Genomic DNA, 22,190 nt, shown 5'->3' with positions numbered 1-22,190 from the left:
TAGTTCAGAGCATGTATTTATTTAGAATATATAGTATGTCAGTTAGAACTTGGTGAGAACATAGAGATCAAATCTATTATTGTATAAAATTTTATTGTACAATCAAATCTGGTGAGCTACTTAGAAGATTACACACTAAAATTGCATAGCAGGCATATTAAAAGTTATTAAAAGTTGGGGTGCATGATACTGCATTTGGACCATCCAGTGCGGTTTAGCATACATTTAGTACTGACATATCTATAAAGCAGGAAGGGGGTGGGTGGGAATTAAGCGGACACAGAACTTAAAACTGTAGTATTAATAGATTAAAAAGCAAAGTTCCTCAGCAGATAAAAAGATAATACAAACCATATTCTATTATTAAAAACAATACCATATACAAAATTTAAATAAACTGAGACATAGAAAGGAATGTTGATTCCTTGCAATACCTGATGAAGCCCAAGGAGTAAGGAGTACACTGTCAGAAGGGAGGAACCAGCTCCTGAGAATTTATATTACAGGGAAGTATAAATCACGACTAATTATGTATTACAATAATGTTCTTCCATACTATGGATCTTTTGCTTAAATATTTAAATTATTAATAGATCTGTGATTCTTGGAAAAAAATAATGAACACAAATCAAAGATTATAAAACAATGTTTTCTCTGTAACAGTCCATGAAGGTTCCTTGGTGACTTTTGACCAGGACATCATCCAAGGGATTACTAGGATTTCGGTCTTTTCCATTGGTGTAACTTAGTTTTCTTGATACCCTGTGAAAAATAATTGTTTAGAACATAAAATAAATTACACAAAAATACTATACTTGCTGACTATCAGATGAACAGAATGAAAGTGAAACAACACACCAAAGCAAGATAAGTGAACACCTTGATTGTGAACAGCAGCAGGACTCCTTGCCTGCATTCCTATGTGTGTTCAGCTGAAGAGGAAGCTTTTCATCCTGTGTCAATTTCAATATCTCAGTAAAGCTACTATATTAACCCAAATTATGTTAACATAACTTTCTATTAAATTTTCAGATGCAAACTCTGAATGTATTCAGAAGTAGCTAAAAATTAAAGATACAAGTGAGAATACAGTTATTTATTTGCAAGTTACTTAAGAAATGGCATATAATTTTTTAAGATCTATTTTAAACTAATCTGGTATATATTTACAACTAAGTATAGCAGTGTAGTTGTAGAACAGCATTCCCATATATTTCCTTTTCTGAAAAAGGTCTTTTCCATAATCAGCCTCTAGATAAAGGCAGTAAAGTTATAAACAGGAAAAGAGTCTCCTTTCCTTTTCCTTTTCCCGGAAGTATGTCTTCCTCTCCTCTCCACAAACAGTTACTACAACAAACAGCATTTTGCCACCTGGCTTAGGCATAAAACTTTCGAGGGCTCTGAAGCCATTAAAGAGCTTCAGTCCTGGCAAGTGTATTTCAACCATAGAAGGCTAAGAATATCACACCACAGGCCTAAGGAATCTTGCCAGCTGACAGACCATTTTGGCTACATATCAGCAAACGTGTATTTGTGTAATTAAGGAACAGAGCAATAGATTTTCTTCCAGATGGCTTGACAAGAACGCACACAGTGACATTCTGATTTCCTATACTTTCTCAAACTTCTCTACTTGCATACATTAATGAAAGGAAAACCTTTTCCTTCTTGAGAACAATTACTAATTGAATAGGGAGGGCTATTTAGTGTGGACTCAGGAAAAAAAGGAAATAAAGGAATTAAAAACAGAGCAGGATTGCTCTCAGCTAAGTGGGTATAGTCAAGATCACTTAAACATCCTTTTATAGTCATCAACACACCTCCAATCTTCCACTGTATCAGAAATAATCCAAATACAATCTTTATTGGTATTATCATATGCTTGTAATGCAAGCTTTTAAGTTTTAATACCATCTTTGCTTAAATTGAGACTTTTTTGATATACAATACAGTCTCTTTCAGATTAAGTTCTCCATACAAATAGTTTAAAAGCGCACTCAGGCTTCCTTTGAAAATCAAAATTTTTAATTTGAGCACTGTCATTTTTCTTGTTTTTTTTCTTTTTTTTTTTTTTTTTAATATTAGCTGTATGATCACCTTAAGCGTGGTGAAAGCATTTATTGATTTTAAGTTCGGGAAGGCAGCATATCTGATGGTGCCAGAACAGACTTTTTGGCAAAAAGAATGTTAGAAATGTTTCAGAAAATAAAACAAAACTGTTTAGAGAACTTGTAATATTTTTTAATCCTGCTACCTATTAAATTAGTTAATAATTAAAAAGCCAAGAGATCAGAAACTTGAGAAACTTGCAGAAGCCATATTTGCTAAGGAAAATAGATGTAGTAGGCCATTTTCCAGGGTGCTGAAAGGCGTTTTCTCTATCCAGAGATGTCAATACATTGCCAATAGTAATAACAGAACAGGAGGCAAGGATCTCATACCTTCTGAACATATCCATTCCTTGTTTACACAGAGCCAAAATGCATATAACCACGATCAACTGCACAGAAGCTGACTTTTGGAAGTCCATCTAAATGGCAATATCCTACACTCTCCAGAGCTTAAGGATCTGAGAAAACTTGTCAGCTCAAGCACACAGCCAGAATCAAAACGACTATGTAGTCACATAGTGGCTGAAATAATATATATCCCTATAACGAACACAAAATAAGAACTGGAGTAGCTGATCCCTTAGGTCCATCTTGTATTCACTGCCATCCACGTTGGTCTCTGGCTAGTTTTGTCCACACTTGCCTCCCAGTGTTCAAGTGTGCAGGCTCGAGCTTGTGTTCTCTCAAGCATCCATGTTCATTTTCATTATAGATGCACTCATTTAAGCAACAAAACCCCCTACATTTAATATAAATGTAGAACAGTACGAATTTCCTCTGAATTTTTTTTTTCTCCAAAGGCACTTACTTTTGATGATGTTTCTGTGCACCTCCAGGACAGCTGTAATTCTGTGTTGTCCTATGCCAGCTAGAGCAGGCATCTGCAATCCCAGATTCTGGTGATGAAAGATAGTATCGAAAGGGTAAGAATGATGCTAAGTAGCATAAAGAATACAATATGTTTTAAAAATACTAGCCTGTTAAGACACTGGTAATAATCACCACATTTCAGTCAGAAAATTCTCTTCTGGCAAAATTTAATTTCAAAAACATTTTATAACCTATATTCAAAAGCCTCAAATATATTTAAGTATAAGCTAACTTTTTCCCAAATTGTTATTATTTAATGACCATTAGAAAAAGGTACAAGGAGGAGAAATAGTTATTTCCAGAAAAAAAATGTGACAAAAAATGTGACAAAGTATGAGGAATTAAAATTTGAGGAAGGCAAAATAAGACAGATGGGATACATCTCAAATAATATGTCATCTCGAATAATCGAATTCTTTGTAAAAATTATTTATTGGTAATGAAAATGCAGCAAGGCAAGGACCATACAAACAAGTCCATTTCTTTTGCCATTTTCTCTTTGTATATTAGTTAACAACTTTATAAGTAATCTTCTTCAGTATTTTCCCTTGCATGTTAATTACTTATTTGATGACCTGACTCATAAAAACGAGGTATAGAAAAGAAATATCGTCAATTTTGACTAAGCTGGAAGAAAACCTACATCATGTTATAAGCATACTTTAACCAAAACCAGATTATTAAAGGAAAAATATAAAATTAGCATCTAGAACCTTAGCAGTCTTTCAGTCCAGAGTTAATAAAATGATACTGTCCTGAATCTGCAAAAGTGGTCTTTTTCAGATCAATAATCCAATTCACCTAAGCAAGTAATGATAGGCATGCAACAAGGCAATTGCACATTTTTGTAAAAGCCACACAGAAACATTTGGTTATTCAAGCGTAGGATTAATAAACTATCCATTTCCTATGGAACATTTTTATACAGAAAGTAAAGTTAGGAAAAAAAAAAGAAGAGAAAGCTAACAGGTAACAAGCAATACTTTAGTAGGAAAATTCCTACAGAAAAAGCTTACTAAATTACTATTGTGAGATTCAGGGAACCCTTTTCTACTTAGACTCCTTACTTATTAAAGAAAAACAAGCACACCTAATTATTAATGAGGAAGAAGAGCTGTCACCTAGACAGGGGTCTATAGAGGAGATCTATATATGTACCCTTTAAAGAAGTGACTGGTATAATAATAATTCACAAAGCTTCTGAAACTAACCTTTCAGGGAAGTAACAGGACTAACAAGAAAAGTTCTATCTGAAGAAGCGTGAAAACCAGAGTCCTGAAAATAAAGCATAAACATACTACATCAACAAAAACACTCTATTATTTCTCAGCTTGCCTTAGAAGAAACAACTGGAAACTTGGAAATAAGGGCCTGATTTAAACAAGTCTGGTGATTCCAAAAGAGCTTTTTTTTTGGTCTCACCTTGCTCATGTATATAATAAATAAAACAATAGTTTCAGAAGGATAATCTGTTAATTAACAGAGTCACTGTATGAGAGTATTTTAACCAGTGACTGAGTATTAAAAATACGAGAAAACCTTTTGCTGAGCATTTTAAAACCACTTTCCATGTTAATAAATACAGTGAGCTTCCTCACAAGATCCAGGAGACCTGATGCAACTTGTATTTTGTTTAGCAAATCAAATCCTCCCAAACTCACAAAACAACTCCACCAACCAAATAGCACTGGAAATAAATATATGTTGTCACTAGTCTAAAGACCTTCCAGCTCGAATCCATTTCTAAAGCACTTCTCTAAATATCACCACAGAGTACACAACCATTTTTTACAATGCTCTGAAGTACCTGATTCTGACAGTTGCGACTGTTAAAAAAGCTGGTGTTACTGCCATTGTATGGGCTCAAAAAATCCACATCAACTGTCTGAAGATTTACATTTTTCCTGTGAGATATTTGCTGATATTTTGTTGGAAAAAAATAATGTTCAGGTATATTTTTCAATTTCTTTACTGGTGAACAAAGAAGATCATTTTGAAAATTGCCTAGTCTCTTAACTCTGGGAATTGCAGGTAAAGATCGAACAGGTGAGTTAACAAGAGCATTTACAGTTTCAGATATCTGTATTCCTTCATATTTCCTTAAATTTGAAGCTCTCTGAAAACCAGGAAGTTTTGAAACTGCCTCACTAGACAATTGCTCATAAATCTTCTCAAATGCTCTGTCATACTGTATATTGGACCTCGCAGACCCACTGAAGTTATACTTCATTAATCGTCCTCTCTCTTCAGGCTTCTGTGAGTTTGAAAGCGCTTTTGTCAATGTGAAAGGCTTTTGGATTTCTTTGGAACACATTTTATAGTAGAGTTTTTCAAATGCATCTTCATATTTCTGGGGCATCTTTGAAGGACTGTGCTTCATAGACAACGAGGAAAATGAGTGTCTGCGCTGGAAAGAAATCTCTCTTTCAGAAATTTTTATCTGAGGATTTATGACAAATGTATTTGATGCTCTTGCAAGAGAATGATTTGTGACAGGTACAAAAGCGCTACTATTGTCATTGAAATAGCAAGTAGATGAACAAAATCCCGAAGTATCATCAGAAGGACAATCAATTTTTTGAGCTTTACTCTCTTTTACCAGATCAAGCACTGTTGAGTCTGAACTGGCGGTAGATGTTAAAAAAGGGTATTCCAAAGAAAATTTGTAAGCCAAGTTACCACTTTGGTTGCATTTCAAATTATTCAGTGAGACAGCAGTCGGTAATGGATCTTCCACTACAAACGTCTCTCCCATTCTAGCCAAAACATTAGGAAAAACAGTCTGTTCAGGAACTTTTTGTCCCTTTCCAAATAACAAATGATGATCTACACTTGAATTAGAGCAGTCCATTTCCATTCCACTTGTATCTAGGTAAGAATATGGTACCAGACCAGATAAATTATTAATAGAACACTGATCATCACAAGGTCCACTATTCTCATTTACATTATTTCCTGAAGTTTGATTCTGGATGTCTTTACTACCACTGCTTATGCTGGGTAGTGCTTTCTTCAATTTAAGTGGTCTGAACCTCCTTATTTTGTCTACAGTGACATTGAGCTTTGGTCTTCTAGGACACCATCTTTTGTGCCTACAGTGTCCAAACATGTATTTAAATGCTTTTCTCCGAATCTGCTTTGTCATGAGCTTTATCAGCGTCTCTACCATTGCAGGATACAAGTCTGCAAGAGTTACATTGCTCCAGGAACATTCCTCATCTGCAGACTGGTATTCTTCCAAGACACTGTCATAGCAAATTTTATTAATTTCTCGAAAAGGTTGAAGTCTGGGTACAGTTATTATATTTGGTGAAATGGGGACACCAGAAAATTGGAACTGGTGAGGCCTGGATGAAGCACATGCATTTGTCAGCTCTACTTTCTTTCTGAAAACACTGGTGTGGTTGCCTATTCAAAAAACAAACAAACAAACAAACAAAACTTAAATCACAAAAGAAAAATCAGAAAAAAAAATTAGGACATTTCAGTAACATGTTACATGACAAACAATTGCAAGTGGTACATATATTCTTTATGTGCTAACAGATTTCATTAAGCTTTTCTGCCAAGCTAAACGGGTGATTACATACAATTGATTAAGGAAAACTAAAATATCTTTTTAACCACATTGAATTAACAGATTATAGAAGGTAGAAATTAAATATTTCTATGGAAATTTTTTTATTTCTATGGAAATTAAACATTTCCAAATATTGAAAAAAATATTTTAAAATAACTTAGTATAAAGATAGAAAATATCTTAATTGTAGAGGCAGATTGTTTCACACTAATTTCTAACCAGGAGGAACAGATTCTACAGATTTTGTTAATCTATTTCCATATTACTTGAAAACTTGGTACTTAATTAGTACCGGTGCAGCTTCCCTTGAGGTAAAGCATGAGGAGGATAATGCTTTTTGTAGTTTTTAGGCTTAAAATATTTACACCAAAATTTTATCTAAGGTTTGCTGGGGCACATTTGGAGATTTGAAGAAAGCAAGCTTACTAGTGAAGTAGTTCTTTGTCTAACAGAAACCAGCAGACCCAAAGCCATTCCTCAAATTTAAAGTAAATAGAACCAAAAAGTCATGCTTTCATTTAGCTGAACTTAATTCTGCTGAATTTTGTAACTATGCATTTTTGTGGGGTTGTTTAACAAAAGCTGCTTTTATGCATACATGCTATTTATTTTCTGTTTTTCAAATACAGTTTGCCATAAGCAAAATCACATCTAACTTCTTGGCAAGAAATCTGCCTAGAGAACTGGTCTGATGGTTAATTACTCCCTGTGTTTTCAACAAATTAAATACTTATTTCTAATCAATTTCAATTAAAAAAAAACATAACTATCATATCTGACCCACAGACAAAAGATTTAGTTGTACCTATCATTTCTTGCACTGGTGAAACTAAGTGAAGATCTTCTGACAATCCTTGAGGTGCTGCCTGAAAAATAAATGAAATAAAAACCAAAACACATGAATCCTGAATTCATCCTTGATTTCCGCATGTTAAAGGTAATATAAAAATCTTATTTGTGAATCCTTCTGCCCTCTCTTTACTATGCTTGGTCCTGTGCAGTAAAATAAAAAAAAAAAAAAAATCTAGTCTAAGATTCCAGTAAGAATTCTTGAGAATTACAAGTTCAGTCTTGGAAACCCATTATAATCTTTGCAAATTCTACATTGTATATAATATTTTATTCATTTTTCTTAAATATTAGAATGTATACATATATGCATATATATGTATATTTATGCATATTAAATTAACTATATAATATATATGTGGATAATTTACATATCTCTGGCAAGTTGAGTAGGAAATAGATGCTGTACCATGTAACGTAAAGAAATTAAATTTAAAATCTCTATTTTTCCCCCTCTACAAACCTCAATATTTAGGCATTTCAGAAGACTTACTGAAGTGAAAACCAACTCACACATCAGGGTAAAAAGAACAAAGCATAAAATTCAGAAAAAGAACTATTTGGATATTGTCTGCTCCTTTTCTTATAATTGCTGCTGCCAAAGATCTGAAATACTGTGATATTTATGTAGGAGAATTGCAATAATGAGCGCAGCAGAGAAGTTATATTATGATTCATTGTGCTGTGCATAGTTAGAGAGTCATTATGTTATTCTAATTAGCAAATAACTTTTAACGGAACAGGAGAAATATGTTACCATAATCCACTTGGGAATTCTTCTTGCATCATCTTGTACTATCACATCCACTTGAACTTTTACTTCTTCTGATGTTTTCACATTATCTACATCCAGATTCTTGGGGGCAGGAGGGAAGGATTAAAACACATAGAAGTTATTGATACAGAAGAACACAAACATTACTTAGATTTGTTTCAAACTGGTGTTATTCGATAAAGATTTCCCGCCTGCATAAAACTTATTTATTTGATGTACATTTCATGTCAAAGAAAAAAAGTCTCAAGAAGGAACTATGTCAGAAAACAGAGAGATAACTAGCTAGTTAACTGATCCACGGAAAAGCACACGTTGCCTCTTTAAGGTCAAAGACATGAAAATGCCTAGAACTAACTTTTGTTCTTTTGCTAAACAAAAGAGGAAAGTAAATATTTTTTTGGTAATTGTACCTGAACAAGCTGAATACAGGATTAGAATGGCTTCACATACAAAGCGTATATTGTACTTTTCTTCACCACTGTAACCTGTTTGGGTAGTCCTGATACCCATAGTCTAGCTTTGGCAAACAACAGCAGAGTATTCCATTCTGCTTTTGTTATGATGGTCATTATTTAAGGTTTGCTTTTTAAAATCATGTTGCTCTGTTCTCCTGAGATATTCTAGGATAAAGAATCATGTTTAAAGCTTCTTTGCTTTGTGATTATTTTGGGTTATTCTTTTTGCATACCTATAATAAATTTTATCAGAAGTGCCTGTTCTGTACAATGAATTGATGGTTTGGGATTATAAGTATACTAGAGAAAACCACACATAATTACTTCATATCATTCTTCATGACATTATTTATTGAATGTCTCATTTGCTATATTGACAATAAACGTGCATTAAGATGCAGACTGCAGAGTCTTATACTGTCAGTGCATTAACTCTTCAGGCACATATAAGCTGTTTGAATAGTTCAATTATTTCTATTGAACACAAACTTATTCCATTACATTAAACACCAATAATTTTTACCTGGAAGTGGATGTCTTCAAATCTTTTTCTTACTGAAACTATATCAGCATCACTTTCTACATCTGCAATTTGAACATAAACACTAAATAAAACGTAGTTTAACTCAAACAAAACCAAAATCAAGTTTCTTGGAAATGTTTTGAAACAAATAATTTCATTTCAGAAAAGTCTTTTCTACTATAAGGCTTTTTATCTGTATTACATTCCTTTTAAAGTCCAATTGAAAAAACATGATTTATAGACTCATAAATAATTTTGTGAGGGAAACAAATAAGAGTTAAGATAACTTGTCTGTAGCCAGTCCAAGACATATGCTAGCCATTTCATAAGGTAAAATATTTTCAAAGCACTGCTCTTCAGAAGTATTCATGCATCATTCCCACTTCCTTCCTTCTACATTTTTATTTATCCCAGCAACAATGGTAAGGAATGGGACATTGCCACTTGCTTGTACCATGCTTCCTTTCTTAGTTTCTTATTATCAAGACAGCTTTAGAATTGTGAAGATAAGAAATAAGACAGACCTAAGAATATTAAAAAAACAAGTCCAAAACTTCTAACTCAATTTTTAGGTATTCTACGAGTATTTTTGGAAACGATTTTGCCAGAGGTGGCCAGATGTTCCCATTAATTACTAGCTAAAGCCTCAGTCGTTCATGATAATAAAACATTTGACTGTATTGTAAGCCCCAATTTCTCAATTTCCTTGGCTGTTATGTATTTGTCCCATGATTATGTTTACTCCAGGAAGAGAAAGAAGAGGGAAGAATAACCCTGAAAGGGAAAATAATGACTGAAAAAAAAAGTCTTGTTTATGATATCAAGCACATCATTGACCCTTCATACTTTTTTTAAACCACTAAAAACAAAATGAAAATCTTTTCCTTATAATCCCATGTTCCTTTTACATTCCCTCTCATTGCAGTCATCACCTAAAGCTCTGTGGGCTGCTGCCATCATAGAGCTAGGATAAAGATTCATATCAAATAAACACTGTTTTTAGGGTAGACCACACAATTTTGCATCCACTGGTGAAAACGCTGATCAGTCAGAGGGCTGGCTTTGACAGTCTAACCTGAGTTGAACTATTTCATTAGAATGGAAACCCATACCTGCCAGATGGCCAGTTCCTACCCACATGACTAATAGAAGACACAGTCGTGGGCATTTTATCCACAGAAAATCAGTTACTAAGCATCCACTGTAGAGAAATTAGCAAGAACTTTAATATTTTAGTCTGGAAAAGTTTCGCCCACCTTTTCCTTTTGTAACAGGTGATATTCTTTTTCTGGTATATAGTCTTCTTCCCCAGTAGTTAAGCACAAAATTGGCAGACTGCTCTCTAAACGGTCACTGAAACGACTAGACTAGACTACTACAAATATAGGATAGTCTATGAAATAAAGTTAACAATTCTAACCTCCAAGAATGTTTCATAGAATATCCCGAGTTGGAAGGGACCCATAAGGATCATCGAGTCCAACTTCTGGCACCACACAGGTCTACCCGAAATTTTAGACCACGTGACTAAGCGCACAGTCCAAACGCTTCTTAAATTCAGACAGGCTTGGTGCAGTGACTACTTCCCTGGGGAGCCTGTTCCAGTGTGAGACCACCCTCTCAGTGAAGAGCCTCTTCCTGATGTCTAGCCTATAGAATCATAGAATATCCCAAGTTGGAAGGGACCCATAAGGAAGGAGTTGCACTCCATCATGCCAATTACTGAACATTAGAAAAGGAGTTTGCATCATAGAATGAGCTGGTCTGTAAACAAATTGAATACTCTACTAGAATTGAAATCTCAAAAAAATGTGATTTTAGTACATCTTCACTGTATTCACAATCAGATGTCAAAGCACTGGAACATTAGTTATCAGTAGAGAACCACGGTACTGCACAGAATGGAAGGAAGTGAAATATTTTCTCCAGGGAATCTGAAGGTGTTTTAAGGGCCAAGAGGGAAATCAGGTAACACCTTTGTTCCTCAAATGCAGAAGTGAATTATAACAAAAACTCCCACTTGTCTCTCTGGAAAATTTGTCTTAACATACAGGAAGTTATTTCACTGTAAATGCACACGATATATTAATATTACCTAAAAGATGTATCATATTGAAGAGATGAACATTTCAGTGAGGGGCTTACTGCCAAATTTAAGTTTTGACTTTGATATGATCCTGTTTATTTAAGTGTATTATAGTTTAAATAATTCAGATTCAACTTTGCCCTTTCTCTCCAAGTAAAATGGTTTTTCTGTGATCCTAACAGATGCAACACGTTTTTCAAATATCATTATGCTTTGCTATGCTACTTCCTGTGAAACCAAAGGAGGTAGGTCCTAATCATTTTCCCTATCAAGGGCAGACCAATACTTATAGGTGCAGATAAGAGCTGTTTTACTTCATTTGTACTTGCTGTTGACAGCTTTTGTATACTTTTAGAACAAAAATAATGTATAATATCAGAACAATCACTGCCTTTGCTGAGAAGTGTGAAGCATCCCGTATGAATATTAAAGATGAAAAAAACAACACCAAAAAAGTTTTAGCTAAAGTAGCTAAACTGCTCTTTAAATCATTAAATGCTGGGTACCACCTAGTCATAGTTTAATTTATAGAAAACTGTATGTTTTTATGTTAACGAGAATCAAAAGATATTGTGCAGTAAAAGACTGAAGTATTTTTAAAACAGTTGAAGATTATTATTACAATCAAGTAATTATTTGGGAATACAAGATTAAAAACACTAAAGTTTCGCAGCCAGGCCACAAGACTGTTACTGAAACTGTTATAAATGCTAAATAAAATATAGCCAGCCTCCTGAAGATGTTATGACAGTTGAAGTTAATATGTTACTGGTTAAGTAACTGAAGTTTCTTTTTAACTGGGCCACTAGAAACTAATGTCCTATTTCCACTCATGCAAAACTCCTGATCTCACTGTTCCTTTCAATTTATTAAGAAAATGCAATTGAACATCTTCCACATTGGATTTTCAGCATATCAGGGATTCAGGACTGAGATTTAAAGAGGAATGTGGACATTGATTTTGTAGCATTACAAGTACTTCAGTCTCTTGTTATTCTCTGCTTTGTGAAAGGGATTCTTTACTTTGTGAACATGGATTAAAATTACTTTTACTATATCGTAGAATTATACAGAATAATTACTTAAAATTTTTTTTCAAAAAGCTATTAAAAAGTAAATTACAAAACTTACCTGCGTCAGATACATCCACAGAAGAATTCTCAGGAAAATCCTTAAAAGCAGATGAAAACAATTTTAAGACTTGGTAGCATAAGCTATATTAACTAGCCTGTAGAATTCCCTGCTTGTTACCTGGAGGAAAAAAAAAAAGTCGCATTCCAGAAACTATGTCCAAGTGACACCATCTTTATCAACAAACCTATACACAAATATATCTTAATTCACATCTGATTATTCAATGGGGAAAACTATTTTCTTATCAGCCTTTCCATATTCAGATGAGTAATGTAAAAAAAAAAAAGCTATTATACAACAAGAACAAAAAAGAATTGACAGATGAATTTTAATTACACAATCTTTATCAGGAAGTACTCAGGGTTCTCTCTGTTCCAATGCAATTTATTTTTTAATTGCCCACTCAAAACACTTCTCTATATAATAATTCTCTTTTTTTTTTTTTTTTTTTGCATAAAACACTTATTTAGAATGGAAAAGAAACCCTTTCAAAATGCTTACAACCCACATCTCAACAGAATTCTCGAGAATTTATTTTAAAAAAAGTGGTTGACCAATCAGTCTCTTTGTAACACTCTTCAAATGCTATTTTCTCCTTAAGATCAAGCATCTAAAGAAGTTACTGTAGATACATACAGAGTTTACAAGCAATAATAAAAAAAGCTAGACATGCACTGCCTAACTAAGAAGACATCTGACAGCTTAAAGCTTATGTCTAACTGCTATCTTCTACTTTAAATAAACCTCAAACAGCCGGAATTCAGCTAAAATCCATGGCTGATATCAGAGTTGATATTTGATACTCCTAATATCACAGCAGGAGGGAGGACATGTAATTCTATGACACATACATAAAAACTACTAAAAGCAACGTGCATTACTCATCAAAAATTGAATAAAAATACAACAAAATACAACTAACATTTAGTAGAAAAAAAGAATGTTATAGTATATTACTACATGGATTCTGCTCAAAAACAAACTATTCTACGTCATTGCAGTTTTAGACAAGTACAAATACTGGTCTTTCAATATTCTTTGAGACCTCCGTCAAAACAAAAACTAATCGTAAAATGGACCATTTCTGTCCAACTATGGGCTTCTCCAAAATATTAGAGCTAGATTTTCTTCCTGCATCAACTGCAAATAACAATTGAGGCACCCAAAATATCCCTAGGGTAAGCATAGAAAGATTATATTCTGAACAAACAGGGACATAGAAAACACAACAAAATGCAAATTCACCATCACAATATGTATTAAACCACCACACATAGCAATCAAGAATTTGATTTCATCACTATCTCAAAAAACAAAACTGACAACAATCAATCTGGGGAAGTATACTAGATGATCACATTAACCAAAACACAAGAATTTAACTGTATGTGAACATACACCTTATAATTAAAACAGAGCTCTTCTTAAATAATGCGACTATATGCAATGAACATCACGAGGGGAAACGTGAAGCAATTGTGTAATAAAGTACCTGAAGTTTGAAGAACCGGAGTGACATACTTAAACAAAGAAGCAAAATACTTAACATTAATGAGTAAAAAGCGTTAAGCCTTTAATTTTCTCAGAAGTATTCAATTAGAAGAATAAAGTCAATCAATTCAGAAATTAGTAAGTCTTCTAAATATAGTTTCATAGATCAATAATTTCTTAGCTTTTAGCTTGTGACTATATAAATGTTTTTCCTAAAGAGGCTTTATAAAAAAGGAGATGAAACATAGCACCCATACCTGATGTACTGTCGAATGTCCATCTTCAAAATCACCGGCATGTTGCTTTGACATTTCTTAGTGTGCATATGGGAGGAAAAAAACCCCACCCATTAGAAAGATAACAGATCAAGGTTGCACCTGAACTCATTAATTCTCCTTTTGTATATAAAACGCTTATATATTTTGAACATATTTAATTCAAACGTTTAACAAATGGAGAACTGAAGCAAAGAATAGACAAGTGACAGAACAACATTCTCATCAAACAAAGCAGACTAATTCTGATCATAGTTGTAAATCTAAAACATTATCTGTTTTCTTCTTAACCTATGAAGTGACACAGAAAATGAAATTTGTCCCTTTTGGTATGACTTGCAAAAAAGGAAGACAACTACAATTTTTTTTTTTTGTTCACTTTCATGACATACGTTGAGAAGAGAGAAAGAGGCTAACTGGTCCTGAAAAATGGGGGAAGGAATGGCGGAAGAATTCCCAGTCTTCTATTCTATGATTTTATTTCATCATCAGGGGAAGTTCAGATCGATATTAGGAAAAGATTCTTCACTGAGAGGGTGGTCGGACACTGGAAAAGGCTCTGCAGTAAAGGGGTCACAGCACCGAGCCTGCCAGAGTCTAAAAAGCATTTGGACAAAGCTCTCAGACACAGGGTCTGATTTTTGGGTGGTCCTGTGTGGAGCCAGGAGTTGGACTCAGTGATCCTTGTGGGTCCCTGCCAATTCAGGATATTCTATGAAAACTCTGTAACATCTTTTAATTTTATTTTATTTTTTGGCAAGGAAGCCTTCCAAAACTGTCACGCCTGCCTTCCTTTACAGATAGGCCCACCAGTAATCTCTTTTTATTTTCTACATTTATTTCTTAAGAAGGAATATAAAGAACAGTCTAAGATGTTCCATATTTCACTAAAAATCATTAAGCTGATTTCCTCCTTTGACATTTCAATCCATATATTATTCTACATTAGCTATAACAACACTAGCACTCAAGCTGATTTCAATAAATCAAAACATTAAGACCCACAGAGAAGCAGCTGTCTTCAAACAAATCTTACTTATGCATAAGCTAATTTCACAATTAGCATCTAAGTCAGATATTGTTATTAAAATGATTCAAGTCTGAAAACTGTTTTGACATTGCTGAAAAAAGTTACATTTCTAAATGTCATCTTGTTAGATTTAAAAAAGGGATCCACAAGCTACAACGTCTGGAGTTTGTATACAGACCATATGATTATGACATGCACCTAAAAATTATTGCCTACATCTAGTTAATGTTCATACTGCACAAGTTACAGAAATGGGATCTTCCCCAAAAGACAGGATCTCTATCCTCAAGCACAAGACATGCTTGTGCTAAGACTGTAGCAGGGACTTCTCATGGATGGATAGATGTGAAATATCATTTACATTAACTGAGTCTACGTGCTTTAGCAGATATGCTTACACTACTCAAGATGGTCATTAAAGAAATTTCTCCTTAACACAGAATTTATTGTTCTTGTTTTCTCTATATTTGTTTCCAGATAAATTGATGTCAAATAGCACAAGGAATTTACTTTTTTTTTTTTTCTCTAAGTGGTAATGAGATGTATCTAACATCTAACTGAAGCACATGGATATTATTTACTTCTGTAAATACTTCAATTTATTTAATAGTGTTAGGCAGATATCTAAAGATTTCCCGTTTCCTAAAAGCTTCAAGTGTATGGAGAGGAACCTAAACATGCCATTTATTCCTTCTTCCCTTCTAAGGCAGGAACAACTATACCTAACTTGTCTTTAGAAGTCTAACCCATTAAGAGCAACTCCATAATCTCTAAGAAACATCTGTCAGGGCTTTCTTTTATTTACGTTTGGAAAGCTTTTCTAATATGTTTAACCTAGGGATTCTCTTTTGTCTTTTTTTTTTAATTCCTCATTTTTTTTTCTTTTTCTGAGTCAGTCCAGTTAGTCAAAACACTACGCAGTGCAAACATAATGGGACAAGAAATTGATCTTCACTACTTTGCAAATATAAACTACAGTAAGGCATTCGTCATAATACTTCATCAATATATTTTTAAAAGCTGAATAAAGCGTTTTTCAGATGTTTCTGAGCTAGGAACATAGAAAATCAGGACAACACGATAATGTCCCATTAAAATCCCTGCTGAGCAAGAACTATGAAACACCGCAGAGGGTGTTTTGTTTTACAAAATTTTCTGCTCAAGGAAAGAATTTTGTGTCAATAATATATTACCGAAATATTGCCCTTTTTTTTTTTTATGTTGAAATTTAACATAGATGATTCTCCCATACTCAGAACAGCCATACAAAAGCCACTCAAAGGATTGTCATGTGACCAAGTAAAATTTCATAGGGCTACCAGGCAGTTTATCTGAATAGTAAAAAATAGTCTAGCAAAATTCAGAATTGAGAACTGAAGAAACAACACTAATAATATTAAAAGGGCAGAGGGGGCATCATAAATATTTGGGTACTATAGAGATGCTTTGTATGTTCACACTTAAGTAACCTATTTGAAAACACATTGTGAGGAAAATCTAAGAATACAGAACAAGATGGGGTAAATTGTGCATGCTAGCTTCAACAATCCATAGCCAGAACCTGTTGGTGATATTTTTATTATTAACACCAACCACAATGAACCAGTTCAAACACTTACAGCATGTACTTTTGTGTTGAAATAGAAAGATCAGTGCAAGACATGTTTTGCATAAATAGAACAAAATTGACGAGATTCTCTTACAGCATATACAAATAACAATCTGTAAGAAGAGGTTTTTCCTTATACCAATCACTGCTAACACCAGTTATTTCTCCACCTTCAATATTTAAATATTTCTTCTCTACGATAACTAAAACGTAACTAAATAATAAAGACTGCTGAGTTGTATTGAAAGCTGTTAAAAAAATATTTAGAATATCAAATCTTCTGTTCCTCTACCTCATCTATAATGCAGAACACTAAGTTTAGAATTAATTATATCTAGTCTTTGTAGTACTAAGAATCCTCCAAGAGGTAAAGCGTTCTAATAAGAACTTCTATGCCACTCAGACCTTAGGTCAAAAACAAAGACTAACAAACAGACAAAAAAAATTACCTCTAGAAGAATTCAGGTACTATATCTTTTAAAAAACTACCTGCTAGACTCTCTCGCTTTCTGAGACTGTAGTAAGAAAATGACTGGCTAGTCAGAACCATCAGCACACGTTTTCTAAAAATTTCAGTCAAAGGTCTGGACCATGTTTTTGTACCAGCACCTTATTTCTCAGCTCAACATTTAAATTCTGTAGGCTGATTCAAAATACATATACGAACCCTGTGTAGACAAATTTCTGGTAGGATTGTAGAGGAGGGAGGGAGGCACACATTGCATTTTGTTTTGTCTCCAAATATTTAGCATAAAAGCCTCTTTGCTGTATATGATAAAATAAACAATAGATTGAAAAAAAAAATCCTTAAAACCTTAAAAAAAACAAAGCCCAACATACTTTCACTGCACTATATATCATAATGTCTCCCCCGTCATTTATCCCAGTAAAAAGACATTTATTTAGTTGGAACATACAGATCCTTTTCAGAACAAAGGAAAAGGGAGAAGCATAACATCTGAAGATTAAGTAGTATCAGAATTACACTTCGTGTGCAATCTTGATTTAATTTCCATCATGATACTTGATCTCTAATTAAACATCTACTTTTTCTGCAGGTAGCCCGATTCATTCAGTATACAGAACAATCTGCTAAATTTGTGATCACTCACCCTGCAACTTCACACATATTTTTGAATATGTGTGCTTGTCTAGTTATTTTCAGAAAGCTAGTAAATTATAAACTCTTCCATATGTACAGCCAGGTAACTCAGGGTGGGATTTTTAGATTCAAAGAACATCTGACAAAAACTAAAAATACAAGAAGAAAAGCTGTCTGTACAATTGATAAGGGGAGATTATTTTAAATCAAGTTGTGATGATAGCAACACCAATTATAAATTACTCATTTTAAACATTTTTAGCTACATTTCAGAATCCTTATGAACCTAAATGCTGATGTGTTTCTTTTTTTATCTGTTTGTTGTTTGTTTTTTAAAACCAGTAAGTATCTTAAGGAATTTGACATAAAAACGTGGTATTTTCTATGAAGTCAAGACTCTTTTGGATAATTTATAGCACTTGTTTTTTTAAACACTTTACCTGTATTCCTTTGACTTCTTGTATGATGCTGCAATTATAAACAGAGAAAAAAAAACATCAGAAGAATCTTAGAATAACAAATTTACTTTAACTGAAACATTTATTTCCTTTGGTATATCTTACAAGTTGTCACTTCGTAAATAACCATTCAGTTTCCTTCAGCTTTTGCACGGCCTGACTAGCAAAGCAACAAATACATGGTAAAACATAGGTATGTTTTATCATTCAGTTCTTGCCATGCTGTTGCTGTTAAAAGCACTACAATAACATAAGCTGTAGTTAACTTCACACATGAGAGGCTACAAGAATTCTTCTTACAGTCCTTAATGGATTTAGCCTGTAAAGTTGTGCAGCCACTTGTTGCAACGCTTAGATGATGATGCGCAAGATATTCCCAGAAGTTCAAAAGGAGAGAAATACAGCCACATTTGCCTCCATTAAATCCACTTACACCCCAAGACTGAATTTCACTCCTCACACCATGGGGTTCAGAACAGCTTCTGTGTTAACTAGTAAGGCACACTACTCAGCTTTACTTTTTTGACAGGTAACGTAGGGAACAGAGCAGCTAGGTGACTTTATACAGTTATTGAGAAACACTGTGCTTTTGACCAAATTCTCTGTTAAGCTCTTATGAAGGAGTTTAGGAAATAGATTAAGAAATGACTGCTTGTTTAACATCAGTACTTAGAAAAAGAGCATACAATAAACAGGCCCACAACACTACATATGGGAAATACTTTTCCAGGTTAACCAGTGGTATTAGCCAATAATAAATACATCATCTATTTCTATCCATCTCATCTGATGTTCTTAAGCAACCTATCCTAAAACCCTATTTTAAGGTAGTTGTTGACTTCATTAATACCTCCTGCAAGTGTACCTCCTGGCACAGCAAGACTGGAATCTATTCCTACACAAAATACAGAAGAAAAAAAAATTACTATATTTTGATTGCATAGTAGGACTACATTAGATACCTTAAGTAGTTTCTTCCTCCATTTTTTAAGACTCTTGTTTGATACTTCCCCCCATTGTTTTGGTCCTATAAATAACAAGAGATGTTTATTTAAACAGCTTTTCTTGTAACACTGTTTATCTATACTGAGTAGCATTCTACCAAACACATAGAAAGAACACATTACATAGTAACAAGACATTATCAAATCTAAACAATCTCCAATCCAATTGTTCAAACAAAAACTTATAGGAAAACAAAACAAGACAACATTGTAATTTCAAGTCATAATTGAGAAGTTGGTTAAAAAAAAAAAAGTAAAAAAGAATCAAATGAGTCTAACAACGCTCTGCTAAAACCCAAAGAGCATTAACAGCCCAGATATTATGAAGATAAAAAAAAGCATATTATTTTGAGTAAATAAGTTGTACTTAGCGCATGCACACTACATGGCATTTGAAGTTATCTAAAACTATAATCAAGGCTTTATGGGCTAAGATCCATATTCACAGAAAGCATATACAGAAGTTACCAAATCAAAACTATAACCAAACCTTTTCAAATCCAAGACCTTATATTACATTGTTGTACGTATGCATGAACCTCACCCCGCCCCCAGCCTTTGGTAAATATTTGGTGCAACAATTACATTGGGCTTGACACTGTGTTCATACCTTTTGGGTATGCCTAGTAAGCTGTTCCTTAGGAGAACTTACATGGCAATTATGCATAGTAATCCACACCTCACTAAGGATAAAAACTGGCAGAACATTTCATCTCGCAATAACACCACCTAGCTACTAAGTCACAATTCCCACTAAAGCTCAGAGAAGTCAATTTTCAAAGTTTCTTTCCCCTCAATAAGCTCTTCATAAGTATTTTTCACTGTGTAACAGACCAACAGTTATAATGAAACACTAGAAAAATATGACATGGCATAACACGTTATAGATTTATGCTAACCACATGAACATTCAATGAAAAATTAAAGACGACACTATCTACCCATTCCACCCTGACATTTGACGACATCTGACGTGCGAGAAATTTATCACTTTACAGCAGCCTTCAGAATGCTAAGCAGACCTGAAACTACAGAATCCAATTAAACATATCAGCTTCCTGCTATTAGCTCTGTTCCTTTGTCTCCTCTCATCCTTCTCCATTTTGATTCTTTCATTCCAAGCTATTCAAACATTGTCCATTGTTTTCCTGTACTTTGCTACTAATTCTTTTCCGTTGTCTAAAACGGAGCACACGATGGACTAAAAAGGTGTGTGTGAACCATCTCTCCAGGTATTTCTAATCAAAGTTTACAAATGAAATACCACACCTGAGCGCAAAACATGCGGTATTTGGTGAAATCTCACATTACGTAACCGCTTGCAGTTGTGTAATACGCAGTATGCTTCTCTAAGTCTAAATATGTAGCATAGCTTAAGGAAGTTCTTACCATCAGGGGTATCAAAAGTGAGGGTTTCCATGGAAATAAGAAAATCATCTTCAAAAGGACGATTATACTACATAAAAAGAAATATTTAAGATTAGAATAAATAGTTAACAAGGCTTTTAACAGGCATTTTACACAACTTTGTTTCAATCGAGACATGAAACTGTCAGTGTGCTGTGTTATTGGCATCAGCTGGGAGCCAGCAATCTGGAAACAGGAATTCCAAGAAAAATAAATTGATAAATATATATACGTATGAAGCATTAGATAAATAAATACATATATATGAAGCACGTGTATAAGTCATTCAGTTTCAGGCCATAACACTGACAAGACGGAGGTTCAAGATTTTCAAAGTGGTCACGTGAGCCTGTTTCAGGGTTTCTTGTAGGCTCGCTGCTAAGAAACTGGAAGCAGGCACGCAGCAGACCCACCCGTCCCGGTACCCAAACACCCAGCCTGGGTGAGAACAGCCCCGTGCAAGCTGGGGATCCCCGGAGGACGTCCCATGACGGCACCCATCTCCCGGTGACGGCCCTACAGGGGGGCCCGAGGCCGGGGCCGGCCGGGGAGGGAAGGCCTCACCCACTCCAGGATGCGGTTGATGGAGGCGACGAAGCGGGAGTTGCTCCGCTGCAGCCACTCGCCCAGCTCGACAGCCATGGCGCGGGGCCGGGACACCCCCGCCCCGCCCCGCGCCGATTCAAACTGCGCGCCGCCCGCAAGGCTTCTCGCTTTCCATTGGGTCTCGATCGCATCAGTCCCGCTGCGACAGCCTATCGAAGCGCGCAGCGCTCTGCCCTCCTGGCTCTGATTGGGTGGTAAGGATGCCGAGCGCCCACCCGCTGTCGCGTCGCAGTCAACACGGCTCAAAATCCTACCATTGGGCACTGCGCTCACGGCTGACAGCGGCCAAAAGTCGCAGTTCCACCTAGCAACAGTGACCCACCGGCAGCTGCCACTGGCTGCGGCGTCAGTTGCGGGTTGCGCCACCCGCCCGCCCTCCGGCAAGAGGCAGCGCCTGGACACTCGGGGCACTGCCCAGCCCTTCCCTTCACCGGGCCTCGCAGTGCCTCGGGCGGATTGGGGCCCCGTGTCCAGCACTTCCTTACCTGCTGTTTTTTGCCGTTTAAGTATTACAGAGCACTTTCATGCGCCCCCAGCCTCCTCGCCCGGACCCTTACACTGTAACAACCCCCAACAGGGCACTCTGCCTGCCCCTCAGTGGAAAAGCCAGCTGCCATCTTCACCGTGGGCCTGCTGAAATGGCAAACCACAGCTGCTATACACAACAGGCAAAACGTGTTTACCCTTAGCTGTGTCTTGCCAAAGGAAAGCTTAAAGCATAAAAGCTCCCCTCCCTGCAGAGCGCTGGAGAAGTCCTCCTGGCTTCCGAGTGTGACTCCTCTGGGGATGTGCTGCTTCCACATTGGCGTAGGACTTACTACACCA

At 35.3% G+C, this 22,190-nt stretch overlaps 1 protein-coding gene across 1 annotated transcript; it reads right to left on the bottom strand.

Annotated features, from left to right (window-relative positions):
• Positions 1 to 21,552, bottom strand: LOC118244948 (uncharacterized). The gene is made up of 13 exons (XM_035540443.2): positions 21,324 to 21,552; positions 20,742 to 20,808; positions 19,311 to 19,375; positions 18,331 to 18,358; positions 14,132 to 14,187; positions 12,381 to 12,420; positions 9,164 to 9,225; positions 8,168 to 8,266; positions 7,367 to 7,427; positions 4,789 to 6,389; positions 4,193 to 4,256; positions 2,920 to 3,007; positions 1 to 762 (listed from the first exon to the last, which is right to left on the bottom strand). The coding sequence occupies exons 1-13, from the start codon at positions 21,399 to 21,401 to the stop codon at positions 636 to 638; spliced, it is 2,436 nt and encodes an 811-aa protein (XP_035396336.1). The 5' UTR covers positions 21,402 to 21,552; the 3' UTR covers positions 1 to 635.
• Between the last annotated feature and the right edge of the window lie 638 nt (positions 21,553 to 22,190).

This window comes from Cygnus atratus, chromosome 1, assembly GCF_013377495.2.
Source record: "Cygnus atratus isolate AKBS03 ecotype Queensland, Australia chromosome 1, CAtr_DNAZoo_HiC_assembly, whole genome shotgun sequence".
In the NCBI taxonomy this organism is placed as follows: domain Eukaryota; kingdom Metazoa; phylum Chordata; class Aves; order Anseriformes; family Anatidae; genus Cygnus; species Cygnus atratus.
The sequence above is the reverse complement of the archived record's forward strand: the minus strand, read 5'-3'. Positions and strand labels throughout refer to the sequence as shown.

Excerpts from the sequence above, each read along its gene's own strand:
- LOC118244948 (XM_035540443.2), bottom strand. The coding sequence starts at position 21,401 with ATGGCTGTCGAGCTGGGCGAGTGGCTGCAGCGGAGCAACTCCCGCTTC. Across the intron at positions 20,809-21,323 it reads TCAACCGCATCCTGGAGTGG|TATAATCGTCCTTTTGAAGA; the intron begins GTGAGGCCTTCC and ends CTTTTTATGTAG. Across the intron at positions 4,257-4,788 it reads GTCGCAACTGTCAGAATCAG|GACTCTGGTTTTCACGCTTC; the intron begins GTACTTCAGAGC and ends CTTTATTTTCAG.